The following is an 11089-nucleotide window of genomic DNA, read 5'->3' as shown; positions in this document are numbered from 1 at the left end:
TATATATATATATATATATATAATTTCTAATTATATTTTGTTACATACATACACACACACACACACACACATTATTTTAAATATTACTATTAAATCATAATTCATCGTTTTATATCAAATTAATACAAATTTAAAAAATAAATAGTATTAATTGTATTTGTTAGGATTTAGAATACGATTGAAAGTACTCACCGTGATACAAAGATGAGCAAGCCACCTGTGGCGATGCTTCTAGCAGGAATCATTTTTTTGGAGATAATGCGTGTGATATCCTCGTAATGTACGGATCTCACTCACGTAGTTAATACGCGATGGCATTCATCTGCCTGGAAAGATTTCACAAGAGTCGCATGCGCGAGAGCGGTGTGCGCGAGAACGCACAGCGGTAATCTTGAACTGAGAGCGATGCTCGAACGAAAGTAAAACTCGAGTGTACCCTGTATGGCTTACTCCGGAGTGGGGTCCAGCCAGGATCGCAGCAACGCATGGTATCAATGGTGCACGAGGTATCAAAGTATAATATGTATGCAGCTAGTAAAAGTACATCATTACACCGGCTGCAGCTGTCGGATTAATGCTATGAGCGAAGCTAAGATTCGCCTTTCCTACAGCTACGTTATTGGAAATCGCGATATTGTTTCAAGGTCTAATACACACTCCATTCGCACCTTTGTGCTTGCAACGCGGTATGCGTGGATCGCACGTGTTCGTTTGCATAATGCTATAACAATAAGCATCGCAGCACCTATTAATTAATGCACTTGATGGGCTTGACTACAATGTCATTTGCGGATTAGAATTCCTTAAGATGTTTGTGATTCATTCAAATATATAATCGCAAACGATTCTCCACCTACTCCTACTTCTCCACATTACTTTGTCTCTATTCCCTGTGTCAACAAGATCATCATCAATAATAAATCGTGAGAGTACGTCGCGTGTAGAATAAAGCGAAACGATTATTTGCTTCTAGTAAAATTTATTTCAAGGTTTATTTATACAGAAATTAAAAATAAATAAGAAAATAAGCATACTCGCATATAATAGTATAATTTGACAGCAAAATATAGTAAGATAAAAGACAAAATATAGTAATATAAAAGTAGTTCCTAAGATCGCTTTATTTCATCATTACGGTATAGAAATTAGATTATACTGAATTACTGCAAATAGAAATAGATCTCCAGAAGCAGTGAACTTTTATTTATGTTCAATTTGTCATGATTACATCTTTTATTTTTTATCATAATTTTAATTATATAGTTCAGAACTTAATAATTTTATTAAGTACAGAACTTATTTATTATTTAATCTGCATATTAGCTTTGCTCATGTATTAATTAATTTACAAGAGTAATTTAATTTACAATATATTTTAAGAGCGTACTTCATCTGTATTATCAAGAACTGCCCCACTGTAAGCTAAATCCCAATAATGCTCCACTTGATGCTTTTTAAAGTGCTCTCGAGCCATTTTTTCAATTGGGCACACTTTAAACTTAATTTCTCCGAAATGTCGCTGCTTACTTGTACCCTCCCAAACAAGAACACATCTGTTCGGTACATCATTACCATCATTATCTTTCACTATATCCTCTTCCCACTTAATACGATGCATCATCAGTCGTTTATACTTAGCTTGTTGTTTTGTTCCACCTTCCACTACAACAACATTACAGTCTCGGAACAACATTACGCAACCAGTAAGATAGAGCTGTTTCGCATTAGTCTCCACTTTGAATTTCTTTGAGGCATTATTGATAAGATCGCGTATTCTGTAAAGATATGTTTATCTTATGTTACATAAATTTATATATATATATATATATATACACACACACATACACACAATAAGATTATAAACATATTTACCTGTATACAGCAACATGTACGCCAAGGCTAGTATCTTCTTTAAGTTTTCTCGCCTTTTTTTCGCGACGTTGATCAGCAGTGAGTCTGCGTGCTGCATTCGCATCCTCATGGGCCTTTAATCTCTTAGCCATCTGTTGGCGAACATGAGCTTCTATTTTTGTAGGATCCTGTACAGCTTCGGTTCCTAAAACTCGCATGAGATTAGAGATCCGCAACTTTGGCTCCGGTGGTGGTTCTAGACCCAATCGAATCTTTTCCTGCTCTTCCTTCCATGTCTCTCGCCTGTTTTGCCTTCTTAATTTCTTACGTTCCTTTTTTGTAAGAAATACAGGCATATATATTGGTTTCAAAGGATCCGCTGTAAGATATAACAAAAATAATTTTAATTATATAGTATAAAAAATATATCAATAAAGTAAAAGTAAAATAAACATATATGTACTTGGAGGTCGCATTTGTGCTGGATGCTCAACTAAATTTGTAATAGCCGAAGTTTTGATTGTCGTGGGCTCGTTCTCATTAGGATATCCACTAGTTAATATAACAGAATCCCACCATTCTACGTTAGGCACATCTTCAGAGAGAGCTTCAGTTTTAGGTGCAATTAGAGCTAATTTAGTTGCTGAACTAATCCCCGTTTTTCTAGCGATTTGACTGATTTCATTTTGCAATTTCTCTAATTGTGTCTTCATGCGTATTCTCTCTGCCAATTGCTGAAATTTCCCTGGCTCATGAAACTTCAATGCACGTTTACCACGCATCGCTGGCTTTACTCCTATTCTACCATCAAAGAATTGAGTATCTTGTATTTCCTCTGGACCTTTCGATTCTTGTAATTGAGCTTTAAATTCTTCTCTTTTCTTTGCACGTATATTAGCTTTTAAAGTAGGCACTACTTGAGTAAGTTGTACTTCTTTGCCAGTTATGTCTACTGTTCTACCAGATTCATCCAAAATTAAAGGAGTTGGTTTATCTGGTACATTAATATTAGCAAGTAATCCTGAACTTAATTTATTTCTGATTTGTGCTTGCAATGCAGCTATTTTTCGTGCTTTATCTGAATCTGTTTTACTCAATAGGCCTTGATTGTACATGCTTCCTACTGTGGGTAATGTATCTCGTCCTTTAAATAATGGCTTTGCAGCAACATCTTCCTGCTTTATTGCCTTTAAAGCTCTTTTTCTTTCTTCTATTTCTCTTTGCGCATTAGCCATCATTTGCCTTATCTAAAAATATATATAAATATATATAGAAAATAAAATTGTAAGATTAGCATTTAAAATATTTTAACAAGTAAAATTAATACCTTATCTGCAGAAAGCTGAGTTTCTACAGTTTTCTCATTTTTTGCTTCATCATCTTTAAATCTTGATTTCTTCACATCTTTGTCTTTATCTTTATCTTCCGAATGCGGCCGCTTCTTGTTCTTCTGAGCTGCTTTAGTATCATCATAAATTGTAAATATTTTTTCTGTTAATTTAGAAGCTTTTTTGTCTTCTAACAAGGCTGATAATTTATCTATAGAATTTAAAAAAAACACAAAATTATATATATTTAATATAACAATACATATATTATTTGTTTTAAGTGCTAATGTTAAAAATTGTAAAGAATGTAGATTGATATTTTATTCTCTACTACTAACCTGCTGTTTTACGTTTATCATAGCCAGAAGTGATACAGTTGATAGCAGTAGTAACAATTGCTGGTTCACTGAAGCCAAGAAATTTATGAACCGCTTTCTCGATCTGTGGTTTTATTTCATCTACTTCCTTTCTCGTTAAATACGACATTTCTCTAATTTTACTTCATTCACCGAATGCAAATAATCTACAATTTTATATAAAGATGATTTATATTATCACAATATAACCTCTCTTTCTCTCTCTGTTAAGGTTATAAATACCACTTCTCTACGTACTACGTATGACGTATGCACGGCTTGAAATTGGTCTCGTTCAGTAAAGCCAATAATCGCACGACCATTGATATTCTGATGTGGACTATCTTTTTGCGCATGCGCGGCAAAGAATACAAGCTGTATTCACAGCTTACGTATGTGCAACGAACATTTTGGCGGTCTGGGTTCGCAGCGGATAAAGAAGACGATATAATAAAGTAATTAAAGTAAGTAGATAAATTAATACTAATATTATTTCGTATTTTACATTTATATAACATATAAAATAACTTTGAAAAATAGAATAAACAGAAAATAAATGTGTTTTCCTTTATTTCAATTAGATAGTGGACTGACGCCTCGCTTGTTGCATACGCGGGAAAAAATGGACTGATCCAACATTGCCGCTGAGCAGCAACAGCATTAATTTTCGTTTTTGGAACCAGCAAATGGGCCCCAGGTAATACAAGATTTGATAATTTGCTTTGCTGAAAGCGTCATAACATTGAGGCTCCGATTGGTAAGTGCAATATTGCTTTTATTTTTCTCTTAAAATGTGCATAAAATATTGCCAAGCTTTAGTCAAAATGAGCTTACTATGGCATCATGAAACTACAATTGATGCTAATTGTATTTGATTATTTTTGTTACACGCACAATTTTGATACGATTACAAAGCTGTAAAAAGTTATATAATTACAAATATAATTACAGTTCAATCTTATTATATATCTTGAATACATAGAAATAACTAAATTAAAATGGATTTATTTTTACTTTTATGTTATTATAAAGCATAAAAAAGACGGTTTTATTTTCTCTTACTAAATCATATTGATTTTATCAAGAGTTAATTTGATAGACATATTTTTTGTAAAATGTACATTAAAGAGTATATATTTAAAAAAAAAGCAATGACAAATATATAGATATAGAATAAATCATATTCAATTTATTATCAATCAAAATTTACAATCTCTCAGATTCTTCGTGTATTCTCATATGGACTAATAATATAATTATGCGAATTACTTTTCAACATTTTCTTGTCTATTTTGCTAATGATGGTACTTACGCTCACGTTTCTCTTTGCAGCGAGAAAAGCTCTCAAGGGAGATTTAGGTAGCTTCTCATAATTGGCACACATTGACCTTTAACTTGGTTTACAAGTTTGAGAAGCTATGCACCATAATGCATTGAACACTATTTTTTTTGTCCGTACATTGCGTGAATAAAAGAGAAATTTCGCGCGTTCCATCACAATATGTTTATTATTATAAAAATTAATGCGTGTAACAAAAATTTGAAATATTATATATGATACTTTTATATATTTAATATTTTAGAGAGAGAAATATTACATTATAAATTGCAAATTTTTTATTACAACAAACAAAAGTATAAAAAATATCATTTTTTAGATATATATTTTTTTGAAATAAATATTGATGATAATAACTCACTTGTTATAGAAAGATTTAAGTATGTTGAATTTTTGAACAACAAATGAGATATTATCATCAGTAATATATCTGAGCATTTGTAAATAACAATTTATTTATTTGGGAAAGGATATATTTACGTTATATATATATTATAATTGAAAGTAAGAGACATTTGATAATATCGAATTGATTGATCTAAAATCTAGAAATCTGTTGGGCATAAACACTGAAATTTTTTAATACAATTTTTTATATAATTATAACAATTTATTCATTTGGAAGAATATTTATGCTATATGTATACTAATTGAAAAGTAAGAGACATTTGATAATGTCAAATTGATTAAACTGCAATCTAAAATGTTGGATACAAACGTTGAATTTTTTTATATAATTATAATGATTTATTCATTGGAAGAATATTTATTTGTATCTGAAAGTTAAGATTTTGGACACAAACCGTGAAATTTTTTGATATAATTACATCATCTATTATAATAACATGGTCTAATCAGAACATTGCGTGAGAGTCGAGAATTACTGGATTCCAACGCTCGTTCCGACCGCTTTCAATAGTTTCGGTATGCTACCAAAGCACCAAACAATCAATCACTATGCATCTTACGGCCGTTCAGAGAAGACTTACAACGTAACGTGATGTTGCTAGAACGAAATATACGAAGGTGTAAAGGACGAAAGCGGTTGCGAGGGCGGTGGAATGGCAGTGGACCGACAACCGCAAATGAGAATGGCAGAGGGAACTACGCTGTTCCACGCTTCTCTAGTGACCGATGAGGCCAATTCTGCGAACCACGTTTGCTCTGTTCTGAGGCTGTTGCTCTAAACTTTTCTGTTGATTGAAATGAAGGAATTGGAATTCCGCATCGCATTTCCTTTGTTCGGGTTAGGCATCAATTAGACTTAATTGGCACGTACGGAGTGCCATAGAATTTTATCGTTTATTTCTATTGTCAGCGAGATACACTGAGAGATAATTGTGATGATTATCATTGATAAAACAAGCATATAACGATTGATATCGCGCAATAGTTAATAAATAGGTATCCCCTAGAAATAAATGTTTTATATTCATCGATAAAACATCATGAAAGTATGTTATTTATTCTTTTTTTTTTTTTTTACGCCGGACATACATTAATCATAGTGTTGCTGTCTTATAGATCTTTTATAAAGTAATTTATAATTGCCTGTGAATATGTGTGAGTAAATTAAAAATGTCTTTATATGTTGAAAACTTATATAAAATTGACTATCGACATATGTACTCGTAATATATTCTTATACACACATCTTATATATATATGTTTCACAATAAGAGAAGTTTTTGTGTGTTAATAATTGTTTTAATTTTTATCTCTTGTATTTTTAAATAATAAATGTTTTAATTGCAGCACATATTGCGAATATATGTCGATATAATATGTCGAGGGTCAGTTTTATATGAGTTTTCAACATACATTTTTTAATTCAGGCAATTATAAATTACTTCATAACATTGTAAGCAGCGCTATGATTAATGTATGTTCCGCGCGAAATGAGATGAATAAAATGCTTTTATGTTATGTTTTATCGATGAAACACATTTATTTCTAGGATACTTATTTATTAATTACTACGTAATATTGCACAAATCAATATTTTCAATAAATTATGATAAAATTGAATAACGTAGACATTATTAATAGTGCTTTAATGCTATAAAATTTGAATTTTGAAAACAAAAATATAGTAAGCAGAATAAGTTACATCAAAATTTATAATTGTGGATTATGAATATATAAAATCAGAATTATAATATGTGAAATTTATTTAAATTTTGACATCACAAAAAGAGAAAGATATGTCGTCGCAAACCAGTGTGTCTAGTCACCTAAGTTTAAACTTCCAACTATGGGTACTCATGCAGGTCGCTTGATTTGTATTCTCTAGTAAAAGTTGTGCCATAGCTATCTGTTAGGCAAATTACTACAAAGTAACTGGAACTGACTGTTGATACGGAACAGGTTATCTAGCATGAACGTACAGTTTCTGAATCCAGTTTGTAAAATCAAACATTATCCTAGCTACAAAATTCAGTTCAGGGTAAAATCGATCATTTTAAACTTTTCTTGGTAGATGTTTCATATAAAAAACATATGATTTGAATCACGGTTGTAATTTCCCAATGCTATTTCCGCATAAACAATTTTTACGTCGGGAAATGCATAAAATTGCATGAATCGTTGAATTATAAGCGGACATAAAGTCGACAAACGGAAATAATCCAACAGAATAAAAAAAGAAAATAATTAATTCCATAATTTACTTTGATAATATATTTGCATATTACTTATATATATAAATTTCTTCTTGTATAAAAGAATTATATGAATCGTAAAAATTTTACTTTATACTTTATACTTACATGATTTTATTTTGTGGAAACTTCAATATTTATAGAGATATATAAAGTATAATTACATGTAATTAAATAATGTAAATATTGTGTAAACATGGTTGGTGTATTGCATAAATCGACTTCGTATTAATTAGAACCTGATACCAACAATTAGCGTAATTTTTAAGTAATCTGCTTTTTACGTCACAAATCATAGATAAAAAACATAAATTTCAAGAATTTTGCATTCTCTTAAAGCAGGCTCTGCAGACGATGCATCTTTCCAGAATAGTCCAATACCCTTTTTTACGATCGCGTTTTACCTCACTTGGTTCTTGACTGAAGTTCATATCTATTTCCGCAAAACCATAAAATTGCAGTGCTTCAATCCCCGTACCTTAACTATAGAGATAAATGATAGGATTTAGAGCCTTTATCCATATGCTACACCATCAACATCTCGATGATGGCGAAAATCACATTAACCAACTACATATTAGTTTAGTTCTATCTTATCACTATAATTGATGCAACAAGCTTTCGCAATTTAGAAGCAATAAATAATCGCAAAAATGCAAACAAGAATAGTCTTGTTCAATGACTCACTTTTAATCAAATAAAATTTGTTAGAAAATAAAACTTTTATTTAGTATTTAAGTTGATTACTGCTTTTTTCCCTCAAATTTTATCGACTATAGTTTTATAATATCATACAGAAGTCTTGCTATCCGTAACAATAACGATACATGCGTACAATTGTGCGTACGGGCATCGTGATCGCATGCTGAGCGAGTTATATTCAGTCGCTATGTATCGAGTCAGTCGTGTTTCTTCGTAAATTTAACGATTTTGTCGGTAGACGTGGGCACGTCCCGAAATGATGTACGGTTCGTTCGTATGAGTTCGTCGGCAGCTAATGCTCTAATATGCGCAAAGGGTGCCATGCCCGTGTCACGCGGATTACCACTAATTGTAGTTTATGCTTTATACTACGCTATTCTCTTGTACGGCCGTTGGGTATTCGATGTATTAACGGAGATCTCGTATGTGCGTCCGCACACGGGGAGACGATCGTGTATCTACACATCACGCGCGTAAAGATATGTGATAGATCGTACATGCGTATACATGTGTTAGTGAACGATGTATCCATATGATAGAGGTTCCCAAATTTTGTGATTATTAACTTTGAGCTTGGTAATTTTATGATTCACTGTTATCTTTTATTATTTAGTCCAATAAATTCTTTTTCATAATTAAAAGCGTTTTTTCAAAGCCATGAGATTTTTTTTTTTTAAATTATATATTTATATATACTTTTTCTTTAATTTACGAATAGAAATCAGCAGAAATCGCATTCGTTATTTTGCTTGTAGATATATTTTTCTTAGGAATTCAGTTGTGTATTGTGGTTTTTATAATATATAATGACAGTTGTTTGTTAATGATAGGAATATTATAGAAATTTACATAAAATATGCGCGAAAACTTAAAAATAATTATTATCTTGATCATGTTATTAAGTAGAACGGTTGTATAAGAAATTGATTAAACATGATTATTATATTTGATAATATTGCTATGTTGATAGGACACACACATATAACGATTGCCTGCATAATTATATGAATGCAATATTTACCACATATATCATGTGTATTATCATTATTAATTTTTCAAACAAATATGAAGTTATCCCATATGATATAGAGATAAAAAATGCGGAGCGAGAAAAAGAGAGAGGGAGAGTGAAAATTGGCTCTCTCTCTCTCTCTCTTTCTCTCTTTCTGCGACGGAAAAAGGAAGTGACGTTTCCAAGCGTGACGAAATTAGTACAGCCAAGAAAATGATATGTGCAATGCGACACGTGTGAACGGTTGAGCATTACTGCGATGCTGCTGCACACACGGGGCTTGGACTTCCTCGGCTGTCATGTCAGTCTAGACTGAAATAACCGGGCACCGTACCTCTGCCTCGCAATTAAGCGCGGCTGTATCTACCGATTATACGCCACACATGATCTTCCATCTACGCAGAGAAGTGTACACAGGTGTGTGCGAATGCACGAGAGACTGCCTCGCAAAGGGTGCCATTCACAGTAGCATCCGTGACTCCCAGCATGAACCTTGTTAGAGAAGTCCGCACTTGTTTATTTTCAATTTCGTTGCGCTTTGAGATATTATTGCTTATATTATTCGGCAATTACAGGGAGATTGGGAGGCATTTAAACACTGGAGCATATTTAAGCAATTAGACATTGCAATAGAAAGTTTTTAATTTATTTATATGTAGGAATTCTTGAAAAACACACAGAAGATTGAAAAAAAATATATTGTGAGATGCGCGCGCGCAATATATAAATTGTTCATATTTATCTTACTACGCGTTCGGATATATCATCCATCTTTCTCTTCAAGTGGTATCGATTGATATTTTTTCTCCTTCCTCCTTTCAAAACTTTTTAAATAACGTTTCTGTCTATTTAAGCATATTGTGATCTAGAAGATACATCCTTTATTTATTGCAGAAATTTTGATTTTAAAAAACAAATATAAATATTTTTTTTTGGATTAAATATATTGTGCAATCGTGTTATAATTCTATTTTTTTCAATTAATGTTTTACATGGTGCGCGTATTTTCTTTTGTTCGTTTTCACATTCGCCGCGTTTATATAATTACCTGCGTTGCGGCGCACAACCCTTATTTTTTTAACAGGCAGAACAAGCGTATACAGCCGTTATATCTCGCGGCTACTATCGATGCGAGCGATGTTTACGTTTAATTACCGTTGAATACAAACGTTTAATTGTTACGCGTTGTTTGTACTTAAAGTTAAATGCTCTTTGTTTTCATCATGTAAACAGATGAGAAAGATTATTGCTTCGAAATTATTCGAACCACGCAAAAATTACGACCGAGAGAAAATTCGTGAAATTATTAGCGAGTTTAATTTTTTATTTTTGCAAATTTTTTATCAAAAAAATATGCAGTGATAATGATAAATATGTAAACATATATATGTATATATAAACTTACCTTATTCGCATTTCAATTTCAGTATCAATTATATATCGTTTCTCTCTTATATGCATATATTTGGTTGTTACAAAAATAATTCTAATCAAGTAAAAGTAGCAGGATGGACTGGAAAAGAATGAAACAATAATATACATTTTCTATAATATATTTTACATTATAAACCAACCATACATCATCATAATAATATCTTGTATTCTTAAGCCCTATGCGTGTTTTATCCTATATTTTCGTTTATATACTTCCTTCATATTTATACTTTGTTTACTTTTTTATAGTATTTATATATATTTTTATTTATATTCATCATTATTTATAGTGTACTTTATATGCTATATTATGTATATATAATATCATACACGTTCCTTTTTTTTCTTACGCACGTTTTAGGGCGTCTCGCGGTAGTAGTGTTGCGTGTATATCGTGTGAAAATTGT

At 31.6% G+C, this 11089-nt stretch overlaps 2 protein-coding genes and 1 long non-coding RNA gene across 7 annotated transcripts in view; 1 reads left to right on the top strand and 2 right to left on the bottom strand.

Moving 5' to 3' along the window:
• Positions 1-974, bottom strand: part of LOC115241446 (peroxidasin-like) — a 10497-nt gene extending 9523 nt beyond the window's left edge. For all 3 annotated transcript variants that reach the window (XR_003884900.1, XM_029817209.1, XM_029817210.1), the window contains exon 1: positions 193-974. Coding sequence is in view for 2 of the 3 variants with exons in the window: in XM_029817209.1 (XP_029673069.1) it covers positions 193-245 (53 nt within the window). In the remaining variant the exon portion in view is untranslated. The remainder of the gene's footprint in view (positions 1-192) is intronic.
• A 211-nt stretch (positions 975-1185) lies between these two features.
• LOC115241448 (U4/U6 small nuclear ribonucleoprotein Prp3) lies at positions 1186-3872 on the bottom strand. Of its 3 annotated transcripts, none has more exons than XM_029817213.1 (6): positions 3794-3872; positions 3518-3702; positions 3179-3390; positions 2315-3098; positions 1873-2230; positions 1186-1775 (listed from the first exon to the last, which is right to left on the bottom strand). In XM_029817213.1, exons 2-6 carry the CDS (start codon positions 3663-3665, stop codon positions 1376-1378), a joined length of 1902 nt encoding a protein of 633 aa, XP_029673073.1. In that variant the 5' UTR covers positions 3666-3702; positions 3794-3872; the 3' UTR covers positions 1186-1375. The 3 variants fall into 3 exon arrangements, with proteins under 3 accessions (XP_029673073.1, XP_029673074.1, XP_029673072.1); XM_029817214.1 differs by having other exon boundaries at positions 3779-3796; XM_029817212.1 differs by having other exon boundaries at positions 3518-3811.
• A 38-nt stretch (positions 3873-3910) lies between these two features.
• LOC115241451 lies at positions 3911-5085 on the top strand. Its single transcript, XR_003884901.1, has 3 exons — positions 3911-3999; positions 4117-4292; positions 4868-5085. It is a non-coding gene; the product is annotated as an uncharacterized LOC115241451 (long non-coding RNA).
• Positions 5086-11089: the final 6004 nt, after the last annotated feature.

The sequence above is a fragment of the Formica exsecta genome, unplaced genomic scaffold, assembly GCF_003651465.1.
Source record: "Formica exsecta isolate Colony F162 unplaced genomic scaffold, ASM365146v1 scaffold489, whole genome shotgun sequence".
Taxonomy (NCBI): Eukaryota; Metazoa; Arthropoda; class Insecta; order Hymenoptera; family Formicidae; genus Formica; species Formica exsecta.
Note: the sequence above shows the minus strand (reverse complement) of the source record. Positions and strands in the feature narration are given on the sequence as shown.